Below are 13,934 nucleotides of genomic sequence, written 5' to 3' on the forward strand. Positions count from 1 at the left end.
ACGGTCAGATTGTAAAAATACGACCTTTCTATTACTTTGAAATAATGCTCACCCAAACTTAACTATGTCAAAAATCGCAATATCCTACATAAATTGATATGAACATGAATTTTGAATGAAGGAAATTGCTAAAGTTACTTCTAAGTTAGAGATTTAAGATTGAGGAACTTTATTGGCTTCGGAGAGCATAGTAAATTGGGAAAACCCGGCAAAGTGACAAAAATTAGGTTTCACTGAAAAATTATCAAAGTAAGCTTTGACCAAATTGACATAGTGAATAGACTGTTACGGGCTTGCCAATCGTAGATCTAACCTGTTTGACAGTTTTTCTCAGAAGTTAAGGTTTGGGTCATTGAAGTTGCCTGTTTAGTTTTGATAAGAATTAAAGTTTCGACATCTAGTCTATGAACACTATGATCAGGAATATAAAAGGCGTAGCTACCCCAATTGTAAGGAATACCATGCATTTCAGCTAGATATGTTCAATATCGATCGATTCACGCGTTTGAAAGATTTTTTAATTTTTTGTCTTTTTCCTTCGAGCTTGGTAACACGGTTGATTCCAATTTATTTAAAGACCTATCATAAAAAGACAACTATGTTGACAGTACAGGTTCATTACGACTTGAGCGCATTATTACAAATTCCATATCCTATTTTTTTACCGTATTGAAAGAATACTCGTTCGTATTCTTTGAAGCTCACAGCAAATACTATTATGAGATTGATTTCCTATGATTTAATTGTTGACAATCATCCAAATGTGGAGGAAGCTCAATGTTTACCTTAGATCAAATATGCGAAATGATGGTTAAATTTTAATCATAGATGGTTAAAATTATTTACCCCTGCTATCAAATGAAAGCTTAGGGCTTGGAAGTGTCCTCATTCAGATCAATTTGCTCATTGAGTTTTTTCTGCTTCTTTGATATAAACTTGTGTAAGGCATGACTCCTGGGCTGGACCATTGATTATTGCTTTAAATTTACTGCATTGACCTATCTTCGTTGGGATGGCAGGAACTTCAATCAGAGATGTTCTTGTCCTGCTCTTATTTCTCTGACGTCTCAATTTTATTACTTTCAACCACGCTTTGGTCGGACTAGTGTATTTCCGCTGTAAAGTAAGTGTTTCTGAACTTCTTGTGTACACCGAGCGGGCTTGTCGACTGCGCGGGATGTTTTTATTAGCCTAATTCTTTAATTGATAGATGATGTCTTTTGGTCGACTACGTTTTATCTCAGTTGAAAAATCAAAATAATTGCTACGCGATTTTATTCATTACAAAGTTTCTAGCTTTCCCATTATCGCCTTATATCCTTCTATCATTTCTTTCCGGCTGCCTTGACGGATAAACTTTCAAGACTCACTTCCCTGAGTACCATAGGACGGCCTAGATCCAATTTATTTTTTCTGAAAGCATCCTGTTTTTCTCCTACATTTCAGTATTGCACAGACATTCATACCCCAGTAACAAATCTGAACCTTAAACTGTCCACAACATGCGTCATTAGTTCGGGAGCATGGCCTGTCTTTCCACCCAGCTAATCTTTAATGAAGTAATTTTAGGGATTTCAGAGTTAGAGCTTTTGTTGCAAAGATAAGAAAACTGCTAAATACTTCAAAGTAAGGTTTAATCCGGTTAACAGTTTATTCTAGATAATTACAGAATAACCTCAATCGACAAACATAGGAAATTTGACAGATATTGGTTGACAATCATTTTCTTCAAAAAGTTCTTACTTCTTCTGACGAAGACATATCATACACGCCGCATATTAGGACGTTAATACTAGGAAGAGACAGTAAGATGGTCAAATGCGGACTTTACATCGTCTTCTCGCATGAAGATATATGAAACTACAGCCTGAATTGTACCTGCGATGGCACTAATACGTCAAATTGCACCTCATCAAGCACCTCACTTTCACTCCAAATTCAACATTTCTAGAACACAAAGGAACCAAACGTTTTCCAAATGGTGTAACTCTTAACGCTACTACTATTGTACCTTTAATTAATGCACGCATTTTTTAATAATATGAATAGTGGGGGTGTTGCGGTTCTGATTAGAACGTTTACCAGTATTTTTAAAGTTTAAAGTGTTTTAAGAACTTTCTATTCTGGCTGCTTAACAGTTTAACCTAACTTCATACATACATTATGGTTAGTAGGTGTTGTCTGATTGTAATTTTTACTGATAATGCTTGATTTGAGAGTATAAATTGGGTCGAATGTATTGCTAATCTGGTCCATTTTTGGTTTACCCTGTTTTCGGTTAAGCACACTGGTGCGTTCAATACCTCGGGGTCTTCCGGTCGATCCCTTATTGAGGAGTGGTATTAGATTGATGATTAGTGAGAATACAGTCTAAATGCAGTTGTACTTTCTTTTATCATACTTTCCCCTACCTTAGCACCCACCAAAAATTCTTATAATCTCTTAAATTTTTGTCGATAATATATTTTACAGTCAAATACTTTCATCTTCAATGAACAATTAAACAGATGTTATAAGTGTCTGGCTGCTGGGTTGAGGAATGGCTTGTACAACAAATTAACAGATAGTACGAATACAATCATTAAGGTTACAGAGAAATATAGCATCTACCAAGCTATCTCTAAACAATTTCTAAACAGTTGTTTTTAAGATACATTTAAACAAGTTGCAAACACTAATCTATTAGTGACAATTCGACAAAAAAAGAAAGCGGATTATACTTCATTACTTGAAATTTTACGGAAATAAGCTTGAGATATTTTATGTCTGCGTAAATTTTTGATCTAGTATTAGATGTCAATGTTTTACTTTCTGGAATTACTTAGCTTTTCTTTGAGGAATTTACACGTATTTGGAATCGCCTAGTTTAAAAATAGAAATCACAAAGTTCTTCGAAGTTTCAAGTTTATGAAGATTTACCAAAGTTATGCGATTCCTAATGAAAAATTACCTGAGTAATCTCGATGACTTCTTCTTATTAGCGGAGTGGAAATGCCAAGCATTGCGTCAAAATTTCAAGATCGCTGTGTCGATCTAGTGTTTCATAAAATATAGATCACCGGTTGCCTTCTCTCACGTAGTCGCTAGTTAATGGTCCATGTGAGTTCATAACTCGAATTGATTGTAACTCTCTATAACAAACACTTAAGAAAAGTGTTTGTTCAGTAATATTGTGTTTCTAGTCATAGTCCTCGTATAATACATTTTTTGTGCGCTCAAACTAGCTCTCTTATTGATTTACGTGATATTATTAGCTTAGGACACTGCCGATCAACTTTGCATTATCGGAGAAGCATGTTTAAATTATTCGATATCAACAGTATATTTAACCTTTCTGCAGCTATCTTTAAATTATCAACGTAGATCCTAGTCGCTCCAAGACTTTCGCAAATCCTTGTGCCAAAATGTCATGATTAGATACGCGCACGTCATGATCAAGCTTTTCAATTTATCTGGAGAGTTTAAAAAGTCGTTAGAAATAAATTCAAGTCGGAAGTTTTTGGGCGGATATATATGATAATAATGCACTTTTATTTCTGTATATGTTTATCTACGTCAAACCAAGATAATGAACCTCATTAGGCGTTTAAGGATAAGCTCATCAGCGTCAGGCTGCCAGAGTTTATCACGGAAATGCAAAGGTTCAAGCAAATATCGAGACATTTTGACGAGGCACTTTACCAAATTTTTTTGGTACTTTTAACCCACTTTACGCCATACATTCGAGACCATGTGGGAATTGATAAAGAGGCACACGAGAATAGACAATAAGCGTGCTTTCATTGATATTTCTAACAACATCAACTGGATAGTAGGAGGTCTGAAGCTAACCTACTTGATCGATTATCCTTTATACGGCGTGGAAGAATTCTTGGCCGAATTACAACAAGTAGATCAGCATTTTATTCTAGAGATTAAAAAGCTTATCAATTTAGTTCGACGAGAGTCACTCTGATCTGAGGGTTCTCACTCTTGCAGGAAATAATCTCATCATCAACTTTAGGCACTTTCATAGGTGTCTGCAGACCGAAAACTATGTCTTCGTAAGTCAACAGGCTCTAAAGTGTGGTTCTAACTGTATTCCAGGCTGAATATACTCCGCTAAAAGTCCTGGAAGCTCTCGATTGGTTATCTGATCAATTCAAAAGAAAGAAAATGATTTCCATTGAAAACCTAAAAGTTGAAACTAGCATTGCATTAGTTGGAGTATTGCTAGAATACGTAACGCCATACTCCACTTTGAGTGACGGTGGAAATTTCAAGCTGTACCAGTACAAGCTCAAGTCAAACCATGATGGCTTGGTTGAAGACATGATATCATCATTCACATGTCCAATGGCTTTATTTCAGGTCAAGGACTTTGACGTAAAAGAAAGAGTTGATCAGCTACTTCATAGATTCCGTGACAGATTAATTTCAGCTCAAGAGAACAAATTATGTTTGAAATATACTCATGTAGATTTAAGCGTTGAAGATATTTACATGAATAAATTAAATCTATGAATGCGCATCAATTTTATAAACTTTCAGAGTCCAGGGGAGACCTCAGCACCATCCTGACTTTACCTCTTTGGGTGTTCCTATCGTTTTCAACAAAAATCTCTACGTCTACCAAATCGAAAAGACTGATGGTGTGTGATTTGGATTGAGAATCCTCAACTACGATCTTGTATTCTTCGGCTATAAAATTAATAGCCTTTTTGAATGTAATAATACCTTCCAGGCCCAAATTGGGTACATAAACCGCTAAACCATTCCTAAAAGTTCTGATTACATGTGCTTTTTCTCTGACACATTCGCCTTTACGATCATTACGAGCTTTAATTGCAAGTGCAACGTAGAATTCGATTGATGCTCTGCCAGCTTGTTGACCAAGACGATGTCTTTTATTAATGTTTTCCATAATACCTTCAACGAAAGACTTATTGTGCAGAGAACCATGTAAAGGTGTATGATTGATCGCAGACGCCAATTGACGATGAGCCAAAACGTCGGCGTATCTTCTAATAGGACTCGTGAAATGAGTATAAATCGGAGCAGCTAAACCATAGTGTGAAAATGTTTCTTTACTATGACTACCACTACAGAAATACTCGGCAGATAACATACAGCGTGTTGCCATAATTCTGACTAGAGTGTTAAATGACTTTTCATCTTTATCAATGCAATTATCTAATGATCTAGCTAATGCACCTGAGGATGAAACATCTAAATTAATACCTTTTCTTTTTGATAGTATGTCCTGCAAAGCTTCAAAGTTTTGCTTCGGTGGGGGAAGGTGTCGTCTGAAAGGAGTTAATGGGTAATAAATTAAGTGGACAAATCTGTAATTACCTTAGAACAGCAGTACCAGGAAACGTTTCATTAATCTTTGCAGCTACACTGCAATTAGCCAACAGCATGAATTCTTCGACAAGTTTGTTGGTTTCTTTGACTTGTTTTTGTTCTACGTCTATTGGTTCAGAAGATTCAGAACTATCTAGATGAATTTTAACTTCAGGTGAAGCCAAATCAAGAGCACCTCTATCAATTCTTTGCTTTTTCAACTTGATGGCGATATCGTTCAATAATCTAATTGAAACTGTGAGGGAATCATTCAAAGATTTATCATCTTTTCTTAATTGAGCTTCTTCATAAGTGAATGCTGCTTTTGAAGCAATTACTGATTTGTTAAATTTGACATTAACAATTTCAGCATTTTGGTTTAACTCCCATGTCACACTAAATGCCAATCTTTCGACGTTTGGACGTAAAGAGCATAAATTTGTACCGAGTAATGAAGGAAGCATGTCAATTCTCTTATCAACCAAGTAAACGGTTGTACCTCTTGATGCGGCTTCTAGATCCATTGTATTATCAGGTTTGACGAAGTGTGAAACATCAGCAATATGGACACCCGCTTCAATATTACCATTTGGTAAGTATTTAGCATGTAAAGCGTCGTCAATGTCAGTACAACCTGCATTGAAAGAAAGTGTTAGAGAGATGAATGATTCTAAATAGTCTAAAGATTCACCTGGTGGATCAATTGAACAAACAATTTCGTCTCTTAAATCAACTCGATTTTTCCACACTGGGTCATTTGAATCTTTTGGAGGAACGACCCAAGATTCACCTTCCTTTGGTAAACAGTTGAGAATAGATTTGGAAAAAGATCTGTAAGGAACTTCATATTCTAGTAATAAACTTTCAATTTCAGCTTCTTTCGATTGAACTTTACCTAATGCTCTAATGAAATGACCTTGAGGATAACGTGATAATATTGACCATTGATCGATTGCAACCAAAATCTTTTGGTCGACTAAGTTTGCAGCTTGTCTAGTTCTTATTTTAATTTTTGGAATACGACGATCTATAGGACTAACGAAAACGGATTGTTGAGATTGAACTGAAGAGTTATTCACGGTAGATTTGTCTAAATGACAGACATAAGATCTCCACTGACGTTTTACTATTCCCACTACACGACCAGTTGGCTGAATATCTGAATGAAAGGAATTTGCTTGATCAATTGATGAATTGATCTGATCAGATTGTAGTTTAGATTCAAATTCAACAGTAGTAGGATCTAAATCTTGATCAACGTCATCAAATTTCAAAGCATTATCGGGATCAATAATTTGATCAGCAGAAGCTTTCCATTGGGATTTTGGAAGAAGTTGAACGACGACTACATCATCTTGAACAGCTCTATTGATGGATTGTCTACCAATGAGTAGAACGGGTTTAGTAAATTTAGGAATTTTGACAGAACCTTCTAAATAGTTGAATGGATTAGCTTGAAATTGACCTTGAAAAAGATGTCCAGATTTGATACCAGCTTGTAAAGAAGAATGAGGAAAGTAATCAGGATATAAAACGGAGTTTGAAGAAGAGGAGGTAGAAATTGAAGATTGAGTTGTAGAAAATAAATCGATTAATTGATCAGAATTTGGTAAAGCTTTGACATAAGAGAGAATATCGGAAGCAATGATATTATCCTTTTTAGCTAGGTTTAAGTTTTCATTATCATTTGATAGTAAAATGACGTCTTTGTGTTGTAGATAATTATTGTACCAAGCAGCAGCGATTCTGATAGATTGGTCATTTATATCGTTAGGGGAAGAGAAAGAAGAGTTCAAATTTGAAGTTTCTGAGAAGAACTCGTTGTAGAAGACGTAGAATCTATTATCATGATCATTGATGATGGATAACAATCTTGAATATAGAGGAAGAGACCGATGTTTAACTTCATTTAAAACAGTCTGTAAAATGATAACGTCTTTAAAGCCACCTAAATCCAACAAGTCTAGCTGAGATAACAATACGTTTGTATCAGGCAAAAGGTAATGAGGCTTATTGAAGAGGGAACTAGTAGTGATACCGGATTTAGATAGGATTGGGTTTTGACCAGGATTCAAATCATCGTCCAAGCTACCTGAAGGGATATCATCACGCAAGTATCTCTCCTGAGTAAATTTGATAATATTCCCCTTGTTAGATTTTTTAATATAAGATTTGTAATTAGCAGTGCTATTATGTAAAGGCCTTTTTAAAATTGAAATATCAGATTTATTGAAGTTCATTTCTTGGTTGGATAGAGTCAACGATGCAGTTGACAGGAATTTTGAACAAGAGATCAGTATGGAAGGGTGAATAGGTGTTGAAATCGTTGATATTGTAATAACAGTTCATCATAGGTCCATTTTTCAAGTCATTTCCAAATTTAACTCAACTAAAGAAGGATAATCAATTGATAAAGACAACAGCGAGGAATTGTACAATTCTACCAAACTTTGTTGGAATGAAATTTGGAGTTCATAATGGAAAGAATTATATACCAATACAAATAACAGAAGCAATGATTGATTACAAGTTAGGATTCTTTGTACCAACGAGGAAGAAGTTTAGCTATCGATTAACTAAGAACAAGTAGTCTGGATAGCTCAAAGATCTATACTCTGACTCAAACGTTTGTAATTTAATTTTATTTAGTAGATATTCGTCAATATTGCCTTCATATCCAGATTTCCTGACTAGAGATGTGATGGATTGAATTTTGTTCCAATTTTGATCAGTCAAAACGTTGGGAAGGTATACAGCGTTGTAGTTGATATGATCAACTAAGAAATTAATCTTAATGCCATGTTTACCGATAGTGAATTCATTCCAATTCGATTGGGATGTAAAGTTGAACAAGACAGATATCGCGCAAGACAATCCAGGTAAAATAGAATAGTCTATAGGTTTAAACCTTTTATCTTTCAAAGCTGACAATAAGCTGTATTGTTTAATACCTTTTAATAGATTGAGTGAATTGAATGTACCCAAGCATCCTCTCAGCCTCTGATTGAAATTCCAGGTTAAGAAAATGGGGTAATTGATATGACAGTCTCCAAGATGAATAACTTGATGATTAACGTCGAAGTGATTGATTAGGGTATCAAATGCTAAGATTAGATGATTATCATTTAATATCATTTCCTTTACATAAAACGACGATGATGACTGAATTTGATGAAGTGATCGAGTTTCATAAAAGATATCAAACAACTCAATTGATTGGTTTAGATGATTTGAATCAGTCAAAAACTTTATTGAAGAGCATCATTATGAATTTGAATGATGATTATAATGATAAATTGGTGTATCTGATATCATCACATTATTCACCGATACAAGAATACTTGATGAATAATCATCACTTAGAACTATTTAATCACTTTATCGATCATTCTATCTTGAATCACTTGATATCCACACTCTCAACTTCTTCATCTATCTTATCTTTAACTTACGTAATAAAATCAAACTCAAGCTTTGCAGTAAAATCAAAGTGCTCATCTTTGTTATCGTCCTTGATATTAAAGCCTGATGGCGTTTCTTCTTTATTAGTCATTCTATTAAACTCTCCTGATGATTTCAACAATCAAAAATTCATTCAAGTTGCTAAATTATTATCAACTAAGCCAAGTACTTTGGATATTGATGGCTATCTTTCTATTATAGTCAAAAACATACTACAAACTCTCCTCCTATCTCCTCCAATTAACCATCTAAAAGCAATCGCACTCACTTTTGACTTCTTTCTATCAAAATATCAAGATAAGTTTATTCATCAATTAAATCTTAGCTTGATTAAACCTTTTCACACTCCAAATCAATCAACTCAGTTAACAAACGCCTTAACTCACTTAAACATTCTAATCCCTCACTCAAATATCATTTTGAACAAATTCACTACTCATTTATTTCCTTTATTATTCAATTTAGGTTGTCATTTGGACTCTTCAAAAACTGCTAACCCCTTATACAAATCTTTGATTGATAATATATTTAACAATTGGTCGTCACTCGTAGACAACGACTTAGCTATTGATACTGTTTGGTACACTCTTAAATCTGGTACCGGTTGGCAAGATGATTCTTTCCAATGGTCCACATCCAACCCAGATGGTTTAGTCATCACTCAACAATCATCTTCATCTTCACCAAATCCAAACTTGTTCAATATTCATCAATCTCAACAAAATGATTTACTAGAAATAGCACCAAATCCTCAATCTTTAGCAACTTTTGTCATTAACATTCATAGGAAGCAGATACTCAGTCCAATTCTCATCAAATGTCTCAGTCAATATCAAGGTTTAAAAGACTTTAATGATTTACAACCTCTACGTTTTAAAGACATTATGAAATACTTGCAATTCTCTACCTGTTTAGTTGAACAAATGGGTACTGACATTTTAGAAAACAAAGATGACATCCTTGCTTTTATTTATCACACCCTACAAATTCAACAACAATCTTCCTCTCGAAAACCAAACGTTGAAAATACTACTAAAAGCTTACAAGACTTATTGGTGTTTGAAGATCATGTTCATAATAACACCGCAAACGACGAGGAGGATGTTGATAGCCTGAAGGAGGTTGATCAGATATTAATCTCAACTGCTTTGTCCCTCCTTTTAGCAACTTTAGAAGGTATGTTATTCAGTTATATATGTGTCAATAACAACTTACTCTCAAATAAGCCAACGAAAGTATACGAGTAGACAACGCTCCCCTGCTCGCATTAATCTCTGATCGCTTGGACATATTCATTGACGAGTTTCCTGCTATTTCACCTGTGGCACATGAGTGTAAATTGGTTTTATCAGCTAGGAATGCTACATCATCAAAAATAGACGATATCATCAGTTGGTCTTACAAAAGGCAAAGAGAGATATTCAATTTATCTCTAAAAGACATTCAAGACTCACAGTTACCTGTTAGAGCACATGGTTTAGATCAATTGAGAAAATTAGTGCAACACACTGTCTCAAAAAATGATGTAAACGCCAATAAAGATAACACGCTCGATCCTTCTTTAATTAGTAATATACTAGATGTTTTTATTCAAGCAATCAAGGCAGATGATAGCTATATCTACCTCAATGCTGTTAGAGGTTTAGTCGTAATGATGGATAAGATTGGTCATGAAATACTAAGCCAATTGTCAATCAAGTACTCCGAGTACCATGAAAGCTTGACTGAAATTGAATTAGACCAAAGGTTAAGAATTGGTGAAGCGATCATACAAGTTATCAAGAACTTATCGGACGCTTTACCCTCATACTCTCACTTGATATTACCCCAATTAATAAAAGTAATGTCCCAAAATAACCTACCAAGTTTGTTGAGAGCTTCGAGCTTAACTATTCTAAGTCAAGCTTGCATCACGTGCATACTGGCAGTTGAACCCTTCATCAATGAGATTTTAAACGGTATGGAAGACTTATTGATGATTGAATCTCTACAAAACTCAAAAGATTTGAGTAACCCTTTGGACAAAGATACCAATTTAGTTCAATTGAAGAGATCTGCTTTGATTCTAATAGCGATGATATTCAGATCACTTTATGATACTGCAAATATCACTGTACCTCTCGCATTGAAAAGCAGTTTAAGAACAAAGATCAACTACATCGCCCAATTTGATAATGACGAGTTAGTTCAACATCAAGCAACAGAGGTTCTAGAAGAATTCAACTGGAGCAATAGATTACCTTGAACAATTCCTTCCAAATTTTCTTGAATAATAATTTATTTCACATGCAGTTCGCTTTCTTCGTCCTGCACCATAACGTCGAAAATGCGAGTAGTCTGGTAGATTGATCCAAATCGCCATCAGTCTATTCTATTCCGATTATCCTATTTGCCGATGATGATTTAATTCTACCCTTTACTAGCGAACCTGATGAGCTATCAAAAATTACTACTGAAGATTTCTGAGGCAAATTTGTATCATTTACATTTCATGCATTGATTGCTTCACAAGTATTTGTAGTCTCTAAACGTCAATCCAACCATCACTCCCCTCTAAATAGGACAATTGCGAATGTAAATTACATAAGAAAAGATTGTACAAGCATATCCAGAAAGAATACAAACACTGAAGTATTACATTTTCAAGCTTCTCTTCTTTGCTTGAAGTTTATTGACTTGGTTAACTAATGAAGCGGACGTTGCCCGGGCTAGATGAGTATCAGACTGTCCTGGGGCTCCATTCTTTAATATCTCTGCGACTTTGAGTACAGACACGTGTACTAGGAATAACATTAGAATTCCCGCTCACAAAATTTAGCCTTGACTCACTTTGTTCTAGAGTAACAACCGGTGCTATCTTTTCCAAAATAGGAACTGACTTCAACAATACACCTGCAGCCAAAGATATCATCTGCAATTATTGTCAATTGTGTCTGCGTAATCTCTATCCTCATACCTTAATGTAGATGAGCGGTAACAACGACCAAGTTGAACACAGTGGCTCTTCAGCTACTGCATCTAACATTTGTGCAGCTGCTTTGACTGCTGCAGTAGCATACCTCCAACGTTCACTAGAAGAACTAAAGTTATCAGCTTGATCGTAAGCATTGGAATCTCCAATTGAAATCTGGTTGATGTAAAGCCGAGCAAAGAGGTAGAACAATGTTAAAGATGTGGCAGGCCATTGATCGGCTGCGCTAACTGAATATTTAATTAGCATTCTCATCTTAGCAACTAAATAAAAATTAACCTACGAGCTGATTCAGGTAGGTTGATGCGCCTCCAACTTTCCAACTCCTCATTCCATGTATCTAAGCAGCTTTTTGTGTCAGCTGTACCAGCATCTAACCAGTCACGACTGTCTAATAATTGTCGAGCTTGTCTAAGTAATGTACATATCCTGGCGTGAGCAACTAACTGCTTGTCACGATTATGGTCTGCTGGATGTCCTGGAGCTGATGCTTCTAAAAGCAACGTACAAAATGATGTTGGATCATACGTCTTTGATGGTCTGCTGGAGTAAAATGACGCCTGGCTTTCGACAACCTGGTATTACTTAGCTAAAGTTATTAAGTGGCTAATTAACTCACATATGTAAATAGCCATAGTCTCAGCCAGTTCTCCAACCCAAGTTGTCTACGGGGAGGTAAATATCCGCAGGCCTCACCAATTGTCATTTGAGGTGGCACCGAAAGCATAGAAGTCTTCAAGAAACCTCTGGCCCATTTGAAAGCTACTTGTGCAAGCGCATGAGACGTTGTGCCAAATCCGTCTGCATTTTGTTTCTTCATATCAGGTCTTGTTGACACATCGCAAAATACCGAAGCAATGCACATTGCTACAATTTCTTCTGGCCCAATTCCCATTTCAAGATCCAGATCATCATTATCAATCGCATCTTGATTATCGACCAAATAATGTTGAGTAATTGCAGGCTTAAAGGAGAAGTCGTCCAAATCCACCATGAGATTACTAACAAGAGATCTGAAACTTTCCGAAGGTACTCTCTCAGATGCCGCCAGGCAGATAACACCTATAATGAGTGGTGTCAAAGTTGGTCTACCTTCAGGCAGGTATGGGAAATGACCAATCTGAAGTCTAAATCCAAACAATTGGCCAGAAAGGTTCGTATGAAAGAAGTCTACCAATTCTTCCGCTGACCTTTGTGAAACTAGACCCTTTTTAATAACATTTGGACGGGGATCAAGAGAACCACTACCCAAAGCCTTGAGCTCTTCCTGAGAAGCACTTGCAACGATATCATGTGATGTTGAAGGTTGGCCTGGAAACACTGATGGGATACCAACTGGTTCAAAAGACATAGCGTCAATGTCTGACAGAGACTTCTCTGGTTTCGTTGAGACAACGTTCTCCGGATCGAGAAGTTCATCTAAGATACTCAAGAATCCTGAGGTTGCGTTACGTTCATTTGAGTGGTCCTCGTCTAGCTTGATTGTATTAGTTGTATTGTTTACATGTGTCTGAGCCAATAACGCAGAAGCACCAGATAAGGTAGTATGATTAGGAACGGAGAAAGGTGAAAGAGGGCCATGATCCTTTGGATGATTGAAATCAATGCTGCCCTTGAGTAAGGAGGATTGTTCGTTGTTTGAATTATCTGAGGATTTACGGGTGACTGCAGACGTCGGTGGTGAAAGCTGTCCAGAAGACGGGAAGTTAGGTGGATTGCTGAGTTGTTGGCTGCTTCCAATATGATTAAAAAAGTTCTCCATGTTTTGACTCATTGCTTCTATCTTATCAGTCAAGTGACTCAATCGGTCTTCAACCGATGCTTGCCATTCGTCGTCCTTAGAATATCAATATAATCCCAATTATTAGTTTATAGCTTACGTGTGCTCTAGTTCTAAATCTACATTCCACTCCTGTGCTCATGCACCTTTTGCATGGTTCCCCTGGAACGGGAATTTCACATTTCAGCTTTAAAAAGAGAATGAGTTAGATCATTTGAAGCTCGCCGCACTTACTTTTGCTCTCCTGCAAGTCAAGCACGCTTTCTGCTTCTTCATTTTAACGATTGGCTCACCACGCGAGTCCATTGATTGTATAGGGATTACGCTGGTGTCGTCGGTGGTGTGGCTCTGTTTAGCTCTCTTATTTTGGTGCTGATGGGTTGACATGATAATTCA

The 13,934-nt window shown here is 36.1% G+C and overlaps 3 protein-coding genes across 3 annotated transcripts; 1 reads left to right on the forward strand and 2 right to left on the reverse strand.

Moving 5' to 3' along the window:
• Positions 1-4,516: 4,516 nt before the first annotated feature.
• On the reverse strand, positions 4,517-7,565 carry J056_001228 (Exosome complex exonuclease dis3; the record flags this gene model as incomplete). Its single annotated transcript, XM_009270951.1, has 3 exons — positions 4,517-5,285; positions 5,335-5,959; positions 6,017-7,565. The coding sequence occupies 3 exons, from the start codon at positions 7,563-7,565 to the stop codon at positions 4,517-4,519; spliced, it is 2,943 nt and encodes a 980-aa protein (XP_009269226.1).
• Positions 7,566-9,710: 2,145 nt separating this feature from the next.
• Positions 9,711-11,032, forward strand: J056_001229 (Transmembrane and coiled-coil domain-containing protein 7; the record flags this gene model as incomplete). The annotated part of the gene is made up of 2 exons (XM_009270952.1): positions 9,711-9,963; positions 10,014-11,032. 2 exons carry the CDS (start codon positions 9,711-9,713, stop codon positions 11,030-11,032), a joined length of 1,272 nt encoding a protein of 423 aa, XP_009269227.1.
• Positions 11,033-11,421: 389 nt separating this feature from the next.
• J056_001230 (uncharacterized protein) lies at positions 11,422-13,925 on the reverse strand (the record flags this gene model as incomplete). Its single annotated transcript, XM_009270790.1, has 7 exons — positions 11,422-11,567; positions 11,617-11,698; positions 11,744-11,988; positions 12,042-12,333; positions 12,378-13,595; positions 13,639-13,725; positions 13,773-13,925. 7 exons carry the CDS (start codon positions 13,923-13,925, stop codon positions 11,422-11,424), a joined length of 2,223 nt encoding a protein of 740 aa, XP_009269065.1.
• Between the last annotated feature and the right edge of the window lie 9 nt (positions 13,926-13,934).

This window comes from Wallemia ichthyophaga, assembly GCF_000400465.1.
Source record: "Wallemia ichthyophaga EXF-994 unplaced genomic scaffold scaffold14, whole genome shotgun sequence".
NCBI classification, from domain to species: Eukaryota; Fungi; Basidiomycota; class Wallemiomycetes; order Wallemiales; family Wallemiaceae; genus Wallemia; species Wallemia ichthyophaga.